The 23240-nt window shown below is 36.6% G+C and overlaps 5 protein-coding genes across 7 annotated transcripts; 2 read left to right on the forward strand and 3 right to left on the reverse strand.

Moving 5' to 3' along the window:
• The first annotated feature begins 519 nt into the window (after nt 1–519).
• On the forward strand, nt 520–6138 carry LOC127254787 (uncharacterized). 2 transcript variants are annotated; one of them, XM_051280063.1, is made up of 9 exons: nt 520–861; nt 1581–2288; nt 2391–2830; nt 2971–4695; nt 4776–4890; nt 5003–5092; nt 5439–5504; nt 5584–5679; nt 5803–6138. In XM_051280063.1, the coding sequence occupies exons 1-9, from the start codon at nt 859–861 to the stop codon at nt 5926–5928; spliced, it is 3369 nt and encodes a 1122-aa protein (XP_051136020.1). In that variant the 5' UTR covers nt 520–858; the 3' UTR covers nt 5929–6138. The 2 variants fall into 2 exon arrangements, with proteins under 2 accessions (XP_051136020.1, XP_051136021.1); XM_051280064.1 differs by having other exon boundaries at nt 520–646.
• A 3169-nt stretch (nt 6139–9307) lies between these two features.
• LOC127254577 (uncharacterized) lies at nt 9308–12881 on the forward strand. 2 transcript variants are annotated; one of them, XR_007839462.1, is made up of 3 exons: nt 9308–11174; nt 11289–11380; nt 12775–12881. XR_007839462.1 is itself a non-coding variant. In XM_051279756.1 (1 exon), the coding sequence occupies exon 1, from the start codon at nt 9388–9390 to the stop codon at nt 11089–11091; it is 1704 nt and encodes a 567-aa protein (XP_051135713.1). In that variant the 5' UTR covers nt 9308–9387; the 3' UTR covers nt 11092–11233. The 2 variants fall into 2 exon arrangements, 1 of the variants encoding a protein (XP_051135713.1); XM_051279756.1 differs by lacking the exons at nt 11289–11380; nt 12775–12881 and having other exon boundaries at nt 9308–11233.
• On the reverse strand, nt 12802–13207 carry LOC127254578 (putative lipid-transfer protein DIR1). The gene has a single exon (XM_051279758.1). The coding sequence runs from the start codon at nt 13114–13116 to the stop codon at nt 12802–12804; it is 315 nt and encodes a 104-aa protein (XP_051135715.1). The 5' UTR covers nt 13117–13207.
• A 4919-nt stretch (nt 13208–18126) lies between these two features.
• On the reverse strand, nt 18127–18846 carry LOC127254747 (putative lipid-transfer protein DIR1). The gene has a single exon (XM_051280008.1). The coding sequence runs from the start codon at nt 18685–18687 to the stop codon at nt 18385–18387; it is 303 nt and encodes a 100-aa protein (XP_051135965.1). The 5' UTR covers nt 18688–18846; the 3' UTR covers nt 18127–18384.
• Nucleotides 18847–21351: 2505 nt separating this feature from the next.
• Nucleotides 21352–23200, reverse strand: LOC127254707 (threonine synthase, chloroplastic-like). Its single transcript, XM_051279956.1, has one exon. The coding sequence runs from the start codon at nt 23121–23123 to the stop codon at nt 21555–21557; it is 1569 nt and encodes a 522-aa protein (XP_051135913.1). The 5' UTR covers nt 23124–23200; the 3' UTR covers nt 21352–21554.
• Nucleotides 23201–23240: the final 40 nt, after the last annotated feature.

Below are 23240 nucleotides of genomic sequence, written 5' to 3' on the forward strand. Positions count from 1 at the left end.
AAATATTTTAATATTTTTATTTTGATAAATTGTATAACATCAATTTGTATTGTAATAAAAAATGCAAAAATCACATGGCTCGCCGCCTAAGAATTAAACATGTGATCGTGAAATTATGGTTTTATTTATATAATTTGTTATAAAATAATTTTAAAAATATTTATATAAATTATATAAAAATAATAAATATATATAATATGTGAGTTCAAAAAAATATTTTTTTACATATGAATTTTTTAAAAAAATATTTTTCACAAAAGTAACACACATTTTTATATAAAGTTATTATTAAAAATATATTAATATTTATTTATTTTATAAACAATAAATCTATATTTATAAAGCAATGAGAAACTAGTTTTTATATAATAAAAAATTCATATATATTTTTCAATTTATATATTGAAATATTAAAAAAATAAATCTTTTATTAAAACATAGAAAACAATTTTGAAATAATTTTTTATTTAGTAATAATAAAAATAGAAAGAATAATAAGTGGTGTAACGGGCGGTCCGAACTGGATGGGAAGTCTAGGTTTAAATGATATTTCACTAAATCTCCGTAGGGTTTAACGCTATACTTCCATGTTCATGTGGAGCGCTCTCCGGTCACTCCCTCCCGGCATTTCAGTTTCTTCTTTGCGGTAATTCTTTTGTGTGGTGCATCGATTAGATTAATCTCACTTAATTGCTGCTGCTGCTGCTGCTGCTGCTGCTTCCGTTTCTATTGTATTCGATTCAATGACCCTTAATTTTCAATGGCTATGAGCTGAAAGCCTAATTTCGGCTAAATTTGAGGGTAGATTATACTGAGCTTTTTCGGACTTCAAAAGCTCCTGCTTCCTATGCCCTTGTGATGGTAATATTCGAAAGCGGAATTTGTGGGTCTCCTTAATTGTGATTTACGAGTTTAGGCATACTGATGGGATGAAAAATTAACCTTCTTTCATGCCAATTTTGAAGTATTTATCTTTTTGGTGTGTGTGTGTGTGTGTGTGTTTTGGGTGGATATATTTTCATTGAAAACTCCTGCAGTTCATAATCCTATTATGGTAAGTTGTGCGTTACTTGGTGAGTTTCTTCTTTGTGCAATGGATTTGTTGGCCAATCGTGATGCAAATTGTTCTTCTTTGTGCAATGGATTAGCTAATAGCCTGCATTGTCTTGCGATGAGAAATGCCAGTAAAGGCTTTTAGTTGGTTGTCATTTGGTTGGTGCACCTCAATTGTTTTTTTGCAATACATGTGGCTCTGTTCATATGTTGCTTTCCCTTTTTCTGCTAGTTTAAGAAAATTTTAGTAACTCACTTTGATTGAATTAATTTATTTACTTAATCAGATTTTATCTTTTGCATGTGCTTTAGTTCTTAAATGTTATACAAAATTAATAAAAAAAAAAAAAAACAGGAGAAATTTTGTATGCTTTGATAGAGTGCCCACAAAGAAGTAAACCATTTTCACTACACATGATATTCAGAAATCATTGCTCTCATTTAAAGTTCTTCCATGTCATATGGATCCTCAAATTTTTCTTTGGTTATATGGTGAAGAGTTTTTCTAATTATCCTTTTATGTGCAGAATATGGCATTGCAAAGTTACCCTCAGATCTGTTTAAAGCGTTCCATTGTGAATGCAGAGAAGTCTCCGCTAAGAGTTAGTATGCCATGTGCTTTAAGTATGAAGTCAGAAAGGATGGTTTGTTTGCTGAGGAGTTCTATAAATGCTCGTCACCCGCTCTCCACATTACGAGTCAGGATGCCTTTTGAATATTCATTTTCTAACTCCAGAAAGCCTTTAAATTTTCCAAGTTATGGGATAACACACACACATAGTTCAACTTACTTTGTTAGTACCACCAAGACATTTTTTCAGGTCCCCGTAATAGGTTCCCTAAATTATGTTGTTCATGCTAAAAGTGCGAGTAGTTGGAGAAGCTGTTCATTCGAAACATTTAATAAGCACAAGAAATGGCCAAAGGCATGTTCTCCTCATGAACAGGAGACATTCAAGCTACAAGCAACAAGTAGCAGTTCGGAAGACAGAGATGAGTTGTCCTTATTAGTTAGCTCAACTGTGAAGGATGAGGACAATTCCACAGTTATCAAAAGGGCAAGAAAACCAAAGAGCACAAATAAAGTTGCGCCGAAATCTAGAAGCACGAAAAAACAACATCAGTCAACCCATGGTGAAGCAGCAGATGCACCAGACAGCTCTAAGAAAGTGACAGGAGCAAGAAAGACAAGGAATATTAAAAATAAACAATCTTCTATAGAATCAAATACAGAGGTTAGAAATCTATCTTTTAAGTTAATCGGATTTTAATTACTGCAACATAGTTTTGATTAACTATGCATAGACAGTTTAAGTCTTCTAACTATGCATAGACAGTTTAATTCAACTACAGGTATTCAAACTGAAGAAGCTGATAAAAACATTTCAAAAAAGAATGGGGCAAAGAAGGCAGTTAGGAGTTCGGCCAAGAAGGGGAAATCTGATGTGAACGGCCATTCTGTTCTGAAGTCTGATACGGAACTTATAGGTGAAAATTCATCCTTCATAACCAAAGCTAAGTCTCAGGATCAAAAGACTTGGCCTCAATTATACCCACCTGTTGCTAAAACTGTCTTGGTGGTGGAATCTGTTACAAAGGCTAAAGTTATTCAAGGATATGTTGGTGAAATGTTTGAGGTCTTACCTAGTTATGGCCATGTTAGGGATTTGGCTGCAAGATCTGGATCTGTTCGGCCTGATAATGACTTTAGTATGGTTTGGGAAGTCCCGACAGCTGCTTGGTCTCATCTTAAGAGTATAAAGGCTGCGTTAAGCGGGTATAGTTCTTTATTTGCTAAAGCTCTCTGCTTCTAACCACAAATTTAGAAGATCCAAAACACAAAGTTCACTTTTTGTTCTTTGAGTATGTTAATGTTGTTTGTGACTGGCTTGTTATCATTTGTTGTTTCTGTTCCAGAGCAAAGAATCTTCTTCTCGCCTCAGATCCTGATCGTGAAGGAGAGGCAATTGCTTGGCACATCATTGAGATGTTGCAGCAACAGGATGTTTTGCATGAAGGCGTCACTGTTGCAAGAGTTGTCTTTAATGAAATAACTGAATCATCCATTAAAAGTGCGCTCCAGTCTCCACGAGAGATTGATGCAGATTTGGTGAATGCATATCTCGCACGACGCGCTCTTGATTACTTGATTGGATTCAATATTTCACCTTTATTATGGAGGAAGTTGCCTGGCTGCCAGTCTGCTGGACGTGTCCAATCTGCTGCCCTGGCTCTTATATGTGACAGGGAAAAGGAAATTGATGAATTCAAAGCCCAGGAATACTGGACGATTGGTGCTCAGTTTCAGAAGGAAAATCCAAATGCAGATAACAATGTTCTTCTCTCATCACATTTAACTCATTTTGATTCCAAAAGGCTGAGTCAGCTGTCCATTAGCTCGAATGCGGAGGCAAAAGGTATTGAAGAACAGATTTTTCTGACACAGTTTCAAGTCGTAGGCTCCAAAACCAGCAACATTCGAAGAAATCCACCGACGCCCTACATAACATCAACTCTTCAACAAGATGCCTCAAACAAATTGAACTTCAGTGCATCATACACAATGAAAGTGGCACAAAAGTTGTATGAAGGAGTCCAGTTATCAGATGACAAGGCAACAGGACTTATAACTTACATGAGAACTGATGGAGTACAGCTGTCAAATGAAGCTGCTAATGATATTCTATCCTTTGTTGGGGAAAAGTATGGTAGGAATTTTGCTGTAAAATCTCCACGCAAGTATTTTAAAAAGGTAAAGAATTCTCAGGAAGCCCATGAAGCCATTAGACCCACTGACATCCGAAGACTACCATCAATGCTTGTTGGGGTGCTGGATGATGACTCCCTGAGGTTATATACACTTATATGGTCGCGCACGATGGCATGCCAAATGGAACCTGCCATCATTGAGCAGATACAATGCGATATTGGGAATGATAATAATTCTATAATTTTCCGTTCGTCATGTTCAAGGGTGGAATTTCCAGGTTTCCAAGCTGCTTATAATGATCTTGAAATGAAAAGAACCAGAAATAATGAGGATGATGAGGATCATCGTTATGGAGCATTTGAGGTTTTGAGTAGTTTAGTGGTTGGTGAATCCTTGTCTTTGGCCCAAACAGAACCCCAACAGCATTATACACAGCCTCCATCACGGTACTCAGAGGGTTCCCTTGTAAAAATGCTGGAGGAACTTGGCATTGGAAGGCCTTCGACATATGCAACCACTATTAAGGTGCTGAAGGATAGAAAATACATAACATCTAAGGGCAGGACTCTCTATCCTGAATTTCGTGGTCGAATGGTGTCTGCCTTTCTCTCTCATTATTTCTCTGAGGTTACAGCTTATAGCTTCACTGCTGATATGGAGACTGAACTAGACAATATATCTGCTGGAATTACCGATGGGAAAGGCTTTCTGAAAGGTTACTGGGCAAGATTTAGCAAGTACTGTGAGTCTGTAAGTGATGTCCATATCCGCCAAGTGGAGAAGTTGTTGGAGCAAACATTTAGCAATTTCCTATTTTCTTCTTGTGACGGAAATAGAATTTGCCCGAGCTGTGGCGAAGGAACATTGGTATTCAAAGTTAGTAGGTTTGGTGCTGGATACTTCCTAGGATGTGACAAACACCCAAAGTGCAAGTGAGTGAGTTTAAAATGTCACAGGTTGGATGCTCATTTGTTAATCATTTATTTCTAAAACTCCAGTTTATCTGCTGCAGGTATATTGCTAAAGCTCTCTGCAGTGAGGATGATGCAGAAACGGATCCTGAACTGCGAAAGGACAGTATTCCGGAGCCTAAGTTACTTGGTTTAAATCCAGAAACAAATGAGAAGGTTGTGCTCTGCCAACTGTCAATTGCTAGATTAGTAACTTTCTTATTGTGTCTACATATATTATCTTCCGTTATTTATTTAATTATTATTATTTTTATTTCCGACTTTGTAGGTTCTTTTAAAGAAAGGCCCTTATGGATACTATGTGCAACTTGGTGAAGACGGAAAGGGGAATGTACCTAAACGAGCCTCAGTTTCTCGAGTATGTGTAAAAATATGTAACAACCTCTTTCTAAACATGTTTAGGCTGCGGACAAAGTTTGAAGTTTTGATTACATATTTATGTCCATTGTTTAGCAAATAAATGATCAAATTCATATAGTAGTCATACAACTAACTATATAATATGTAGAAACAGAGCAAATGATCAAATTCATATAGTAGCTATACAACTAACTATATAATATGTAGAAACAGAGCAATTTACCATTACCCCCAATGGGAGGCTTTATTTGATGTATTCTAGAAAGATACAAGAAGGGATTTTTTGCATTTCACATAAGCTTTCTTGATGAACTTGAATAATATATGTTTCACTGCTGTGACAGATAAAAGATGTAGAATCTATTACATTGGAAGATGCCCTAGAATTACTCAAGTATCCAGTGACCTTGGTATGTATGTTTCCAATTATCAGTATCGTATCCTTTCCAATAATTGTTCAGACTATTGATAAGCTGCTTTGTCTTCCAGGGAAGTCACCCGGATGATAATCAGCCCGTGGTTTTAAAGATTGGAGGCACTGGATTCAACATTTGGCATAGGCGCACCTTTGCTTCTGTACCCAAGGTAAATTGTCTTTTTATTGTTATTCTTATGTGTTTGTTTGTTGTGTGTATTGATAGTCGATCGATAAATGCATATATGCTAGCAAGTTTAGGGTGAATGGATGTGATGTAATAATTATTGCAGAATCTTAAGCCTGATGAGATATCCCTGGAGAAGGCTCTGAAGCTTCTGCAGAGTAAAAATGTGAGGAGAAGTGGACGACCAAAAAGCAAGAATGTTGCTACTAAGGAGCCTGTGGAGGCAACATGAGCATTTCATATATTCATTCGGTGAGAACTAAATCTGACAGGCAATTCATTTTGGAAGGGTAGAGGGTAGGGTAGGGGTATATTTTAATTAATTCATTCTAGAGTAATGTAGATGCAGATGCAGATATACACTTAAAATAAACTGAAGTTTGAATTACATATATATATATATATTTTCTTTTTCCAAAGTGATAAGATAACTAATTCTATATCAGTATGCTATTATTTTATTAATCAATCTTTTATAGCTAGGAAGGAGACATTCCATTATTCCCTTGTGTTTGTTTCTAGATTCGAGACAGAGAAATTCGATGTCATGTTTGGCTACTTTTTATAATTAATACTATGTTATATAAGCTTCATTCTTGATTAGTCTCTTTTTTGGGTATGGCTAAGACTTCGACTATTCTTGCGGTGGTCGGTCTGGTTTGGCTGACTGGCAATTAGTTGATGGATAGATTTTAGGTTTTGAAAAATTTTAGTATGAATTTAGTATTAAAATGATGTATGATAAGATATTTTGTGAAAAAAAAAAATTTGAAAGTTTTGGTGTTAAAGAAACACACCTTATAGTTTCCCACTTTTCTTTCACATCTTAGCTTGATTAGTAAGAATAAGGGGGGAAATATTGGTGTTATTGTTTTTTTTTTTTTTTTTTTTTTTTTTTTTTTTTTTTTTTAGGGTGAAAACATTCGAATACATTCTGGTTCACTCTCAGCTAAAATTGGCAAGACAAGTCATACTAGTTAAAACCACCGATTTAGCCTCTTAATAATACTGTGAAATTAGGAGTTTATATATAAAAATAATATTGCATCATTTTCCTTTTTACCATAACAAATTTTTTGCTGCTGAGTTTTAATAAAAAAGTTTCTATATCCAAAATTGCTATAAATATATTTAGTGAAAGTATTATTATTATTATTATTATTATTATTATTATTATTATTGTTATTTTTATTTTTATTTGTCTCGCTCACAAGGAACTAAATACACATTAATATCAAAATATTTTAAATTTTACCTAAATTAAAATACCATTACTTTTATCTTACTACAAAAATTCAAATATATTTTTTTTATATTTTTATTAATCAATAAAATACTATTATTTTTTAATTTATGAAAAAAAATTCAAATGCATATTTTTTGTAATCTCGTAAAAGGCTACTCTACTTAAAAAGAAGTGACTTGATGCTTATTGTTACATTCCTAACATCGTTGTAGCTATTATACAAGGTAAGGTGCGTTTGTTGACAAGTTTAAAATTGAGTTTAAGATTTTGCATGATAAAAAATTTAAATTTATATAATTATTTGATTTATAGAGATAAATGTTGAGATAGTATTTTAAATATAAAATTAATTTTTTTATATAAAGAAAAAAAAAGTACAAATATATTGTTGAGATGATGCTGGAATGAAAATAATAATAAAAATTAATAAGTAGTCAAATTCAAATTGAAAAGCCATACACAAAGAAAGCTTAAATTTCATGGGGAATTACCATTTACTCCTTTATAAAAGGTGACTTAGTACGCTCCTTGCCTACAACTGGGCTGTTCAATTAAACAGCTCACTGTGACCTGTGTATACACAGTTTTTACAACTGGAATTTTTTGGTTGCCTTATTTTTTTCTGAAAATTTTGAAGTTTATCTATAAATATTATGTTTAAAATCATATAACTATTATATAAAATATATTAACATCAATAACTAAATTATTTTAAAAACAAAATACTAGTAAAATAAAAATTGTAAAAACTGAAAAAATAAAAAAAAGCACCAAAAAGTATTCCAATCTCTGACCCGATGTATACACAACAAGCCAACAGAAGCCATGTCGGTTGTTGTCACTTTCCAATTGCAAGAGAAAGTGATATACAGATATAACACTATCAATTTCATTTCATCAAATCTTTGTCTGTCTCTATTCACATGGAAGAAAGTTCAACTTTTTCACCACTTTAAATTTCAGTCAAGCAACCACTTACCTCATCAAATGATTGATAACAATAATTTTTTTAAAATGATCAATCATAAGTTATATATATACACACATACAGAAATGCAAACAAGAAGACCAATCAAATATGTAACTGAAGATTCACTGTACATATATTGTTTAGGTCTTAACAAAACAAAGAAACTTAAAAGGGCAGACAAGTAAGATATATAATTCTATCAATCTAAATGGTTAGAAGACTTGTGTCGAATACAAAACCCGCAATTCCTTTGCTTGTGTTCGGAGATTTTTCAAGTATTTTGTTTCCAAAAATGGTAGCTTAGCTTGATCTACAAGAACACGACAAGAGGGTAGATTGACTTCTACAACAATGTATTTATTTTATTAATCCCAAATTGGTTAACTTTTAGGTGAACAGCAATGCTACTTATCAATATGATTTAATTCATACTGTATAATTAACATAAGCTTTCTAGATTTTAGTATTTTGGGGTCCTTGATCCCAACACCAGAAGGATCCACACTGTTTATTATTTAGATCACACAAAATCAACGGTATGGATATGATGCGGTGTTGGGCTCCATGGAGCTTCAAAGAATCACCTCTAGAATATCTTTGGATTCCTTCCTCAGCAAAATTGTAACAAATTTGAAAAGGGATTAGAGATCAACACATGACTTATTTCCCTGATGATGCAATAATAGATAAAAGAAAACCATAGGCATGGCCCACTTCATTTTAATGTCAAGAAAACTCAAAACAGACAACATATGATTTTCGTTAACACAACATATATTGAAATCATGTACCGAGTTATGATTTCTAAAATGTGGTATATGTGCATATTTTCAATCAAATACGGTGGCAAATTCTGTCATGATCCGGCCAAGTCAGTATTGTGCTGATTTAACTGATCAGCTATGTTGTAGGAGTGACAACGCATGTTTATATATATCTCAGCGTATGTTAGAATTATAACATAACATATGTTGAATTATAATACAATTTATGTTGTATTATAGATATATTGAGATATAGCATATACTGATCCGATCAAATCAGCGCCATGCTGACTTGACCGGATCATCAGTTGATCCCAACCCATCAAATTCGCTTAATTTTGGAGTTCGGATGGAATCAGGTGCAATAACCTAATATGAATTGTGCTTATCAATTAGCTTGAGTAAACGTATTAGAATGACAGGTTGTTGTATGCCAAACGCGTTGGCTAATTGGGCTGTCATTCTTAGACACACTCGGCTAACATGTGAGGCTACATGCTATTTGCCAGTTTGCCTTCATCAAATTAAGTTGCTTTTTCCAATAAACTAATCCCACATTAATAAACAACAATATATATATATATATTGGATAACCCCACTGGCCATTACTATTCCATTTGTATAAGAAAAACAGCAAAGCCCCACAAAACTTAAAAACCAAAAGCATTCTATTAAAAGCCTCTGTTGCATCTTTTTCTTTCTCACAAAGTAATGGAGATCAGCAGAAAGGAACGTACCATGGAAGGAGAGGAGAATGAGGAGATGGATTTGACACCATTCTGGCTCCAATCCACCGCCGATCACCGCCGCCGCCGCGGTGTCTCCTCCTTCTTCCTCAGTTCTGGCTTGGTGGTTTTTCTGCTGCTGGTAATGGCTGCTGCTTTCTTGGCTTTTGTTCTGCCTTCGACCCTGTCATTCAGTGCTCAGATCTTTAGGCCAAACAGTGTTAAAAAAAGTTGGGATTCTTTGAATGTAGTTCTTGTTTTGGTTGCTGTTGTGTTTGGATTTCTTAGTAGGAATAAGAACGAGGAGAGGTATGGATACTATGATGGATTTCAGAATCAAGAGATTCGTGGTAAAGAAAGTGAGACGCAGAAATCGAGTAGTGGTAAGTGGGAATTTGATCGAACAGATGGTGGGCAAAGTTTGAATCTTTCGAATTCGAGAGAATGGTTTGGATTTTCAGATAGCTTTGAGAGGAAGAATTCTTTCTTGAGAAGAAATAGCATTTCTTACCCTGATCTGCGTGAATCCTCGTCCGTTGATCTTTGGGATTACGGTGGAGATTATCGGCGGAGATTTTACGATGATTACTATGCTGATCCGGGCCGGGTCACCGATTCGGGTCGGGTGCACCGCCGCCACCGGAGCTTGGAAGAAGTTGAGATACAGAGCCGGTCACCGCCACCGCCACCGCCACCGCCGACTAAGACTATAATTGTTGACACATTGGTGACGAAATCCAATGAAGCTGAAAACATTCCGCCGCCGCCTACAGCGGCGCCGGTGGCGGAGCCTTCGGATGAGAAGCCGAAGGGAAAAGGTAGAAAGGAGAGATCTAAAAGGAAACCGAGCAAGGATTTGGAACAGATGCGTTCGACTATGGTGTCAACACCTCCGCCGTCACCGCCGCCGCCGCCGCCGCAGCAGCAGAAGAGCAGCAAAAGCGACAGGAAAAGAGGCGGAGCGACGGGAAGTGCAACGAAGGAGTTTCTGAATTCTCTTTACCATAAGAAGAAGAAAAAGCAGAGGCAAAAAAGCGTCGATAATTTGGATTCTCTTCTCCACGAAGCTCCGCCTCCATTAAGCTTCCATCTCTCGCCGCCGACGGCGCAATCGCCGTCGCCGTCGTCGTCGTCGTCTCCGTCGCAGTCGGTGCTGCAAAACCTATTCTCATCCAAGAAACAGAAACGGAAGAGAACCATAAAGGTCACACTCGCGCCTCACCCAAAACCAAACCCTAATTCCCAAATCGGACAATCGAGCACTCAAAATCCGCAGAAACCGATCAAATTACGCACCTTCGAGAAATTGGAAGAGACCTCCAACAGCGGCGGCGAATCTCCGCTCAACCGCATTCCGCCGCCTCCGCCTCCGCCGCCGCCGGGGTTCTTCAAAACCCCTGCCTGGAAGTTCGTGGTGCAAGGCGACTACGTCAGAGTGAACAGCACGGCCAGCTCCCGGAGCGGGTCGCCCGACACGGAAGATCTGGATTCCGACTTCACGCCGTCCGCCGCGTTCGGCGGCAATACGACGCCGTTCCATCCATCGCCGCTGTTCTGCGCCAGCCCCGACGTCAACACCAAAGCCGAGAGCTTCATTACCAGTTTCCGCGCCAAATTGAAGCTGGAGAAGATCCATTCAATGAATAAACGCGAGCCGGGCTTATCCACTCTCGGCCCGAGACAGATTTGAACACATTGCTGGACAGAAATCAACATGGAATTGGATAAGGATTTCGATTGCTTTCATTCATAGAAATGCAAGTTTTGAATAATGTAAGAATTTCAAAATCATACATACATATACATTTACATCTATGGCTGTTTATCTTCAATTACATGAAATTTCCCGAATTCTCGACAACTGATTCAAATCTTCGTGTCCCGAAGCCCCTGTTATGGGCTGAATCAACCTTGCTCGAGTGCCTCGATCCCGATTCGACTGAAGAACACGACTGGGCTGCTGAACTGAAACCACATCAGTATGTGCATTTTAGACATCTATTTCTTAACTCATTGCTTATTTGATTCACAAATCACAATGTTGCAAGAAAGAATTTTTGGTGTTTCTTTCTGGATTCACGAACATACTATCGCGTTGTTGTCTTAATCCTTACGAGTGTGATAAAGAATGCGTTAGCATCCTTACGAGTGTGATAAAGAATGCGTTAGCATCGCCATTTCTTCAGAGATAGACTTTGTGGGACTTGAGTTTGTTCTTTTTTTTTCGAATATGGACGGCATTGGCTTATCTATCCGCGGCGCAGCAGCCTATTTATATATAACTGGCTTGTGTTTCTTTACATATGGTGACATAAAAAGGTGAAGAGTAAGAAGATAATAATAACAACAGTATGATCTGATGTTATGTTATCTGTCTAACATCGCCTGAACGTTAGCAAGATTTTCGGTGAATTTTTGTTGTGTAGAAGCATTCACTTCGACCCGACAATTATTGTTTGAATGACATAGGAGAAGACAACCGTTGTGTTTATTATTAATTTTTTATAATGTAGAAATTCGCAATCGCAGTTCTTCAAGTGGGCTTTAGGTAAACTTTCGGCCGAATCTTGCAAATTAAGTCTAACAAGAGAAGTCACATCTCACGCACAAAATCTTGATTTTAAATTCAGAGCAATACCTATTGTACCTTCTTCAAATTCAACTAATTCATCTGTCATTACTTCATCGAGACCATGAATAAGAGCAATACCAATTGCACACTTGAAGTTCGGTACCTGTATTTACAATTTTGACTTCTCTGTTATATTGTTCAATACGTTCACGAATAATATTACTAATTTCGTCAGTTTGAATAATTACCATGAATATTTCTTAATTCTTTTTCAAAAAGACAAAAAAAATAAGATCACATGCTACATAGACTAATAAGTTATTTCTTTCATCCCTCCCAACATTTCAATATTGTACTAATGGTAGGTAAATGTAACTCATTCTTCAAACAACTATTCAGAGTTTCAAGAGCTCCTTGTAAGATTTATTGAAAAATCCGTTGTCAAAACTTGATTGTTTCATCTTGTAATTTTATAATTGTTTCAAAGTTTTATAAATTGAATTAATCAATTCAATTTTTCTCGCTCTATCTCATAGTATCAATTTATTCGAAACTAATCTACTTTCATTTCCGCTTTTTATAAGCAAGCATGGGCTCTTTCAAGCTGTCCAATAGCCCTTCTCTCCCGTAGTTTTTTTCAATTTCAAAAGACACTGGAGGTTGAACCCATAGCTTCACAGTTACATAAATTTAATTACGAGAAAATATATTTATTATTGAAAATGACAAATTACCATATCACATTTCAATGACTAGTAGTGACTAATTCTATGATTAAATATAAATGCTTGGCACCGCCAGCGACAACATTATTTCTATCACATCAAATCAGCACGGCGGCATCGTGAGCTTGCACTTTCCGGGGACTTGCTTGGCGAGGCCGCGGTCGATCTGAGGCGGCAAACGAGGATCGTTCAAGTACTTGCAAATGCACTTGAGATCGGCGACGGAGAGCGCCTTGCAGCAGTCCGGCGACGGCATTGGCGGATTCGGACCTTTTGTCACCGCCGGCGCACATGTAAGAAGCTGAGCCACAGGCGCATTGCAGATCGCCGACTGATTTTCGTCTGCACTAATTGTTGCTGCAGCAAGAATTATTAAAAACGACGCCGTTGCGACTGCAATGTTGAAACGTGACTCCATTTTCAAGTGCTGTATGTTCTTCGATTGTTAATCGAATGAAATTGTTATATGAAGCTTGATTGCATTTCTGGGGTATATATAGAGGATTTAGAGGCGAAAAATATTTATGAATGATGTTATCCTATTCTATATTTGTGACCAAGAATCTTACAGAAATAAAAATTGTAGGATATGGGGATTAGATTTGATAAGACCATTTACCTAAAAGAGATAATAGTAATGTTTTATAAAAAAAAATTAATAATACTTTTCTTTCTTTGTTTAAAAGTATATATTTATTTTTATGAAAATAGAGTAAATATATTTTTATTTTTATTTTTTTTAAGTGTAAAAGTAATTATGTGATTGTAAAAAATGTATATTTATATATAAAAAAAAAGTGGATTCATAATTATTAAAAATAAATAAATATTTTGTAATTGAACAATTTAAAATAAAAATATAATACTATTTCGTCCCGCAAAAAGAGTAATATTTGTTTTTTGCATGTATATTTTTTAATATTAGTATTATATTTATTTATAGTAAAAAAGACAAAAATGTCCTTATTAGATTGTGTGATTAAAAAATAATGACATTTGCGTAATATATTGAAAGTTGTAAATAGTAATTATGTTAGTAGATAATAAAAAAATTGTATCTTTTTTTTAGGTGGACAAAATTGAAAAATAGTATTCTGTTTATAGAAGAGAGTGAATAATATATTTTACTATTGAAAAAAATATATATATATTTTTTATTAAAAATTGTGATGACTAAAAGGTGTTAGATTTTGATTTGAGACCACCCACGCATAATATTTTAAAAGTGATATTGAATAGATATGTTTTTTGGTATATAAATAATAAAATTATATATAATACAAATAAATACTTCATCACTCACTCAATAGTTGACATTTTTAATTTGTGTCTCATGTGACAATTCATAGAGTTTTAGTTGGGATAATTTACGTGCGTTTGTTTGGGAATTTGGATTTTGGATTGAGATTTGAATAATAAAAATTTTAAATTTGAATAGTTGTATGATATGATATAAATAGGTGTTGATGCGATATTTTGAATGTAAAATTGATTTTTAGTATAATATTAAAAATGAAAAATAAGTGTTCGATTTGATATTTTTGAGGAAAAAAATGGAATGAATAGTGAAAATTAAATCCAATCCCCCAAACAAATACACCTATATGTATTACTCATTTAAACTTTTTTATCTTTACATTTCTTCTAAAATAGTAAATATTTTTATCTCCATTTAAAACTCCATGTCTTTTACAAAATTAGTTTATGTTAATTACAAATAAATAAATGTATTTTTTGGTTCAAAGAGTTATACTACCTCTATCCCATAAAAAGAACAACATTTGTCTTTTACGTCATTGTATTTAACGTTGAAAATATTCTTATATTTGTATAATTTACTTCTCAGATATCATTGTATTTGTGTATTATAAGAAACTAATAGAGGTATTTTTGTCATTTGCTTTATTTGGACTACATATTGATATAATTATTAATATTTAAAGATCAACATGCAGAAAAACTCATGTACTCTTCTTATGGGACAGAGGTAGCATTTCATTTTTGCGTTATTCTACTTAATATTAAAAATATCTTTATAGTTGTATAATTTTATTTTTTTTACAAAATTTTATTATATTTGTATTATAAGACACTAATAAAAGTATTTTTATCTTTTCTTTCTTGATCTGTACTCTATTTTATATAATAATTAATATTTAAAGATCAACATATAAACAAATGTAACTCTTTAGCTTGACGTATGGAGTATGTATTTTTGTACGTATAGTTTTAGTTTGAGTATTGATTTAAATAGTATTTTGATATAATATTTTGTAAAAAATATTGTATGTTTATTAAAAATTGTATGAGTTGATTTAATATTTTAATGTAAAATTAAATTTTAATATTATATAATAAATGAAATATAAGTGTTGAATTTGATATTTATGGGAGAAAAAAAATTTAAAATATTAAAATCTAACTTAAAACTCCACAAACAATGATTTGATATACTATAAATAAATATTTATACAATATTTTAAATTAAATTAATAAAATGTATTAAATTAAAAAATACATTTATGACAATATCTTTCGAAAAAAAAAAAGAAACAGTTTTTATAAATACCGTAAAGGTATTTGATTTTAATTTTTATAATTTTTAATGTATACAATTTATAATAAAAATATATATATTTCTCATAAAATATTTAAAAAGTAATAAAGTAATTATTTTAATAATTTTTATAGAAAATGCACTCTGAAAGTAACCGACGTTAATTTCACATTATAAAAAAACAATGTATTCAAAATTATATTTTTAATGTATATTTATTAGCATATCAGTATAAATGATAAAAATATAATAAATAAATTATTCAATAATCCTGTGTATTACACAAGTTCAAGTTAATATATATATATATATACATACACTAGAGACGTATAAATTGAAAATTTTAAGTGAGTTTTATCTTAAAAGAAATTTTAAATTTCTTTCTAAAATGAGAAAATATTAAGAGCACAACATTAACTTAATTCAAACCAACAACTAATTACATATGTATATGATACAATGGTGAATTATGTTTTGATAATATTTTTATCATTTCTATATATATATACTTGATAAAAATTATCCATTAAGCTAAACAAGTTGAATGATAAATATGAGTGTGGATAGCTTGTTAATTTGACTGAATCAGTATGTATTATTAAGGTAAAAAATATTAATTTTTACATAATATAAATATATGTTATATTTTAAAATATTATATGTTATAACATATGTTGTATTATAAATATATTGTAATATGTATAAAAAATATTGTTTACCATCATGATATATACTGATCCGGTCAAATCAGCATCTGTGCCCAATAACATATATTATTGGTGCTCAAATTTAAAATATTCTTCAACTATATAAAATATAAGTCCAATGGCACTCAATAAATATTTTAGAAACAAAAAAGCAATAGGATCGTATAACATTTCGATGAATAATTCTTTGAAACCAAAATATTAAATATTTATGCCGTTGCACGGCGATTTTGCATTATTACATCAAATTAATCAGCACACCAGCGCGGCAAGCTTGCACTTTTGAGGGAGTTGCTTGGCGAGGTTAGGGTCGACGCCGAGCTGAGGTGGCACCGGACTTTTCAAATACTTGCAAAAGCACTTTAGGTCGGTGCCGGAGAGCGTCTTGCAGCACTCTGGCGACGGCGGCGGCGGATTTGGACCTTTCGCCGCCGGCAGACATGTCATAAGTTGAGTTGGAGTTACACCGCAGATCTTTAACTGATTTTCGTCTGCCGCCGTGGCAGCCACCACCGTAAGAGCACAAGCAGTATAGATGATTTTCGTCTGTCGCGGTGGTGGCTGCTTGTTGCATTTTTATGCGTATTTATAGATGATTTTACATGCGAAGTATGTATGTATAATAATATTGGTGTGACGGTGAAATATTTTTTATGATAATATTAATATTTTATAATAGGAGATATATTAAATATTTAGATAATATTTTTTATGTCTAAAATAATATGTGTATAACACACTTGAAACAATATATATACCTTCGGCAAAAATTAAGAACATTTGAGTTCGACATGAAAATTTAAAAAAATAAATATTTTATTAAAAAATAACAAAAAACAATTTTGGTACCATTCAATACTGTAATTATCATGATTTTTTTTTATTTTTTTTTTATCAATTTTGATTTCATTCAAATAAAATTTTATCAATTTTAGTTTCATAATCGTTGATTGAGACTGAATACGGCCGTGTTAATGTATTGAATAACTTAGAATTATGACTGGACGCCCCAGACACCAACACTGCCGTGTTGATGACGCAACACTAAACATGACTATGTTCTTGTCCCTGTTCACGGCCATGTTCTGAGCACGGCTGTGTTCATGCCCGTATTCTGAATGCAACCATGTTCCTGCCAATATTCATGACCCTGTTCTCAATACAACATGTTGTAGGCTATGTTCACCGTCCTTTTTCAACACAATCATGTTCTAAGTCATATATCAACCATGTTTTCAACATAGTCATATTGTATGTCATATTTATATTTATTAGTATTATTTTCACTTTTTTGTTAAAATTATTTGATATATATTAATAATTCAACAAAAATATTTTTTGTAATTATTTTTTAAAATATTAAAAATTAAAATTTTTATATTATGAAATAATTGTAAAAAAGATTATAAAAAAATAATATTAGAGCAGGAACACAGCCGTGTTCAGAACACGGCCGTGAACAAGGACATGAACACGACCATGTTCAGTGCTGTGTTATCAACACAGCCGTGTTGGTTGTCTGGAGAGCCCAGTCACCATTTTGAGTCATTTAACGCGGCCGTATTCAACCCCTTAATAAAGTTTCATTTGGTGGGACCAAAATTAATAAAAATATTTTAATTTAACCAAAATTAATAATTATAGTATTGAATGATACTAAAATTGATTTTTTGCTCCTTTTTTTAATAAAATATTTTGTCGAACCCAAGTGTTTTTAATTTTTGTTGAGGGAGTGTATATTATTTCATGTGTGTCGTGCTTTGATACACAATATTTTAGACATCAAAAATATTATCTAAATATTTTATCTATCTCCTATATAAAAAATATTAATATTATCAAGAAAACTATATATTATTTCAGGTGAGTTGTGCTGTGATGAAGTAGATGTTTTTATTATTTACTTTTTTGACAATTTATTTAAGTATTTTTTTAATAATTTGTATTTTATTTTATTTTATTTTTAGAAATTATATTTAAAATGTTGATGTTGAGAGTGAATTGTATTTGTTTTTGAATTTTGGTTGATGTTGTTTACAGATGATCCGATGAGGAACAGTGATGGACAACAAATATAAACCATTATATATATAATTGTTAGAAACATTTTAAAGCAATTATAATTTTTTTAAAAAAAAAAAATACTAACAAGATTAAAACAGTATTCTGATGTCAAGAACATCATAAGTGTACAACCTTAATCTGGTTTTATTGCTAAAACAACACATCCCTAATTACAATTATTCCACATATAGACACTTACACAGACACCATTACCAATCACAGCCATTTTACAAACAGCATCCATTTCACGACACACAAACTTATTCCATACTTAGATGCAACAAACAAACACAAACAAATCACAACATCAACACAATCTGTAACAACATCATACGCTAAGGATGTCGACGATGATGTTCTAACACTGTGGTGTTGGGAGATTGCACTTCCCAGGGAGCTGCAAGGCGAGATTCGGATCGACACCGACGGCCGGCAAGACCGGGTCGTTCTTGTAGCCGCAGAGGCAGGGAAGGTTGGCCCGGGCGAGCGTGTTGCAGCAGTCGGGAGTTGGGGGCGGCGGATTTGGCGGGTGGGCTGCTGGAAGGCACTTCTCGAGATCTTCGAGAGACACGTTGCACACAGAATGGACCTTCCCGGCTGCCCCGAGAACGACCAAGACGGCTATGGCAGATGCAAGAATACGGTAATAATACGACTCCATGGTGCAATTTTTGTGGCGATATTTGTGCCGGTGTGTCTCGAGAATTTATAGAATTGTCTGGTGGTGTTTTGGTTTCTTTAAGGTTTGGGCTGCCTTGTTGGGTTCAAACTGCAGTGTCATGTATTAGGCATGTGTTTTGTGTCTTAAGCACGTCTCTTAACTAAGGTCCCCTTAGGGTGTCTAAACGTTAAAATGTCGCATTCTTGAAGAACTCTAATAGAAGACCCTTACGGTAGCCTAACATTAAAAATGCTCGGTCACTTCACGGTTCTTGAGACATGTCTCTTATAAAGCTCAAGATGCGCTATAGTTCGAATTTCTTGAAAAAACATCACTAACTAAAGACCTTCGCGATAGCCTAAGGTTCAAAATGCACGTTAGTTCGAGGTTCTTGTAAAAACATCTCCAATCAAAGACCTTCTCATAGCCTAATGTTAAAAATGCCGGCCACTTCGAGGATTTTGAATAATGTCCTAAATAGGGTCCCTTCAAACAGTATCAGGCTAAAAATGCCGGCCACTTTGAGGTTTTTGAATAATGACCCGCGTCATCGCGAGAAGTTCGACAAGCGTTATAGAAAAGAGAACTCGTAACAAGGATTCTATAGGTGAACCTGCGAAAGGATAATTGTCAATATCTGTCCCGGCAGACAACAGCAAACTCGTGACCCGACGTACGAATGCCGCACAGCCGTCCATCGAGACAGAGTGGGCGTTCCAAAAAACTCCTACACAGATTTTCGTGAGTATTTTGGCATAAAAAATGGATTTCCTGCGATGCACGTCGCGGCAAAAAATCGCGAACGACGACCTTGTCCGCCTTTCACGGTCCCGTCATTAAGCCGTATATTGCGAACGAGGATTCGCGCACGGGCGCTGATGGACCCACGTCATCGCGAGAAGTCCAACAAACGTTATCGTTTAGAGAAAGAAGAACTCGTAACAAAGATTCTATAGGTGAACCTGCGAGTTCTCTTTTCTCTAAACGAAAACGCTTGTGGGACTTCTCGCAATGACGCGGGTCCGTCGACGCCCGTGCGCGAATCCTCGTTCGCAATATACGGCTGGACGACGGGACTGTGAAAGTCAGAAAAGGTCGTCGTTCGCTATTTTTTGCCGTGACTTGCATCGCAGGAAATCCATTTTTATTCCTAAATACTCACGAAAATTCGTGCAGGAGTTTTTTGGGACGCCCACTCTGTCTCGATGGACGGCTGTGCGGCATTCGTACCTCGGGTCACGAGTTCGCTGCTGTCTGCCAGGGCAGACATCGACAATAATTCTTTCGCAAGTTCACCTATAGAATCATTGTTACGAGTTCTCTTTTCTCTAAACAGTAATGCTTGGTGGACTTTTCGTGATGACGCGGGTCCGTCGGCGCCCGTGCGTGAATCCTCGTTCGTAATGTTCGGCTGAACGACGGGACTGTGAACGGCGAACAAGGTCGTCGTTCGCAATTTTTGGCCGCGACGTGCATTGCAGAAAATCTTTTTTTGATGCCTAAATACTCACGAAAATCCGTGCAGGTTTTTCTGGGACGCCCACTCTGTCTCGATGGACGGCTGTGAGGCATTCGTACGTCGGGTCACGAGTTCGCTGCTGTCTGCCGATGCAGACATCGACAATGATCCTTTCACAGGTTCACCTGTAAAATCATTATTACGAGTTCTCTTTTCTATAAACGATAACGCTTGTTGGACTTCTCGCGATGACGCGGGTCCGTCGGCGCCCGTGCGCGAACACTCGTTCGCAATATACGGCTGGACGATGGGACCGTGAATAGCAGACAAGGTCTTCGTTCGCGACTTTTGGCCGCGACGTGCATCGCAGGAAATCTCTTTTTTATGCCTAAATACTCACGAAAATCCGTGCAGGAGTTTTTTAGGACGCCCACTCTGTCTCGATAGACGATTGTGCGACATTCAGGTCACGAGTTCGCTGCTGTCTGCCGGGACAGACATCGAAAATGATCCTTTCGTAGGTTCACCTATAGAATCTTTGTTACGAGTTCTCTTTTCCATAAATGATAACGCTTGTTGGACTTCTCGCGATGACGCGGGTCCATCGGCTCTCGTGCGCGAATCCTCGTTTACAATGTACGGCTGGACGACGGGACCGTGAACGGTGGACAAGGTCGTCGTTCGCGATTTTTTGCCACGACGTGCATCGCAGGAAATCTCTTTTTGATTCCTACGTACTCACGAAAATCCGTGCAGGAGTTTTTTGGGACACCCACTCTGTCTCGATGGACGGCTGTGCGGCATTCGTACCTCGGGTCACGAGTTCGCTGCTGTCTGCCGGGGCAGACATAAAAAACGATCCTTTCGCAGATTCACCTACAGAATCCTTGTTACAAGTTCTCTTTTCCATAAACGATAACGTTTGTTGGACTTCTCGCGATGACGAGAGTCCGTCTGCGCCCGTAGACATAAATATAATTCCTAAAAGTTCAAAAATGGCCAAAAAATAGTACTAAGTGCCTAAAACAATCACAAGAACAGCTCTGAGATAATCTAAGAAATCGGTGTTCGTTTGCACAATTGCATATGAACACTAAGCATGACAAATCTCACAAAATCAAGAACCCATTTAATGTTATCGATACACTTAAATTTTCCATGCATGTTCCACATCCTCACCAAGAATATAATCGAGAACCACTAGATTTAGTGATAAGCCCTGCATAAATTTTATTGAAACCAAATTGTGTCTAATTGCAGACAAAGTGTACATAAGCATACACCATTCTCACTACACCCATGAATATTAAACTCAAAACACAACAATAGAGTCCCGGAAAAAGCTAACCAGCATTGTTTTATAAAGTCGTGAAAATTCATAGCCAAAAAACTAAAGCTTATTACCCTCTCAAAGCATTTTGGAATCCTTGCTCAGCAAATATTTCTTGAGAACATCCATAACCGAGCCGAAATCAGCCTTGACTTGCACCGGAGGGTTTGCATACCGACAATTCATATCCTTAATATTCTGGGAGTGATAATCAATCTTTGACTGCGTAAACTTGAGCCCGTGAGCAGTACTCACAACAACAGTGCGGTCCGTTGCCCTAATAGTCCCGTTACTCCTCAACTTAAACAATGCCGACAACGCCACACCCGTATGCGGGCAGATGAACATCCCTGTTGAATCAGCCTGAGCCATGGCATCCATCAATTCCTGCTCTGTCGCCTCCTCAACGATCCCATTCGAATTCTTGAGCGCATACACTGCCCTGTCGATGGAAACAGGATCCCCAATCTGTATTGCAGACGCAAATGTCGTCCCGGCCTTCACTGGCTTGAAATCCTTCCATCCTGACTTGTAATGCAGATACAGAGGATTCGCATTCGCAGCCTGAGCGCAGACGAGCCTTGGAATCCTGTCGACAAGCCCCAATTCTTTACACATTCGGAACCCTTTGTAGAAGGCATATATGTTCCCTAGATTGCCGCCGGGTACAATCACCCAATCCGGCACCTCCCAATCGAACTGCTGAAGTATCTCTATTGCAGCCGTCTTTTGGCCCTCCAATCTCAGGCTGTTCAGCGAATTCGCCAGATATATCGGCAGCTCTGCAGTAACCTCTCGAATCAGCTGCATACAGCCGTCAAAATCAGTATCAATGCTTAAAACGAAAGCACTGTTGGCAATTGGCTGAACCAATTGAGCTATGGAGATGCGATTGGCGGGGAGGAAGACAATGGATGGGATTCCAGCAGCTGCGCAGTAAGCGGAGAGGGCGGCGGAGGTATCTCCGGTGGAGGCGCAGCCGACGCCGACGACGGGGCGATTCATTTTGCGGAGGCGATTGACCTGGCTGACCAAAACGGTCATTCCTAAATCCTTGAAACTGCCTGTGTGGCTAATCCCGCAGTGCTTCACCCAGAGGTCGTTCATGCCGAGGAACTGCTTGCCGAAGCGCTCCGCCCAGAAGAGGTTGGAATTTCCCTCGAAGGCGCTGACGATGTCGTCGCTGTCGATCTCCGGCAGGACCCACTCCTTCTTCGACCAGACGCCGGAGCCGTACGGCCACGTCGTCTTGCCGACGCGGGAATCGAACAGAGCGCGCCAGTAATCGCCGTCGAATTTCTTCAGCGCGTCCATGTCGTGCTCGACGTCGAGGAGGCCGCCGGAGCGGCTGCGGTACACGATCTCGTCGAGGGAGTAGGATTCGGTGGAGGACGGCTCGGCGTTGAAGGGGACGTAGCGGGCGGAGAAATTGTGGGACGAGGCATGACGGCGCGCCTCTTCGCGGATGTTCTCATCGGCGGGGCGGCGGTGCTTGATTTGCGGGGTCGGGGCGGGCGAATCCGAGGAGGTTGTGGTGGCGCGGATGGAGATTGAGGTAGGGTGGCGAGTCGGTGAGGCGGCGGCGGCGGTTTGTGGGAGGGATTGGGCGGATAGGAAGGAGGATTTGAAGATGGAAGAAGCCGCCATTGCAGCTAGGGTTTGGTTGAGTGAAGGGTTTCGATGGCTGCGGTAATGGCGATTAGGGGTGCCGGTGGACGGGTGAAGTGTCTATTAGTAGTTATTTTTGTATTAACTTTTTTGTTT

This window comes from Andrographis paniculata, unplaced genomic scaffold (genome assembly GCF_009805555.1).
Source record: "Andrographis paniculata isolate CXL003 unplaced genomic scaffold, ASM980555v1 Contig52END, whole genome shotgun sequence".
In the NCBI taxonomy this organism is placed as follows: domain Eukaryota; kingdom Viridiplantae; phylum Streptophyta; class Magnoliopsida; order Lamiales; family Acanthaceae; genus Andrographis; species Andrographis paniculata.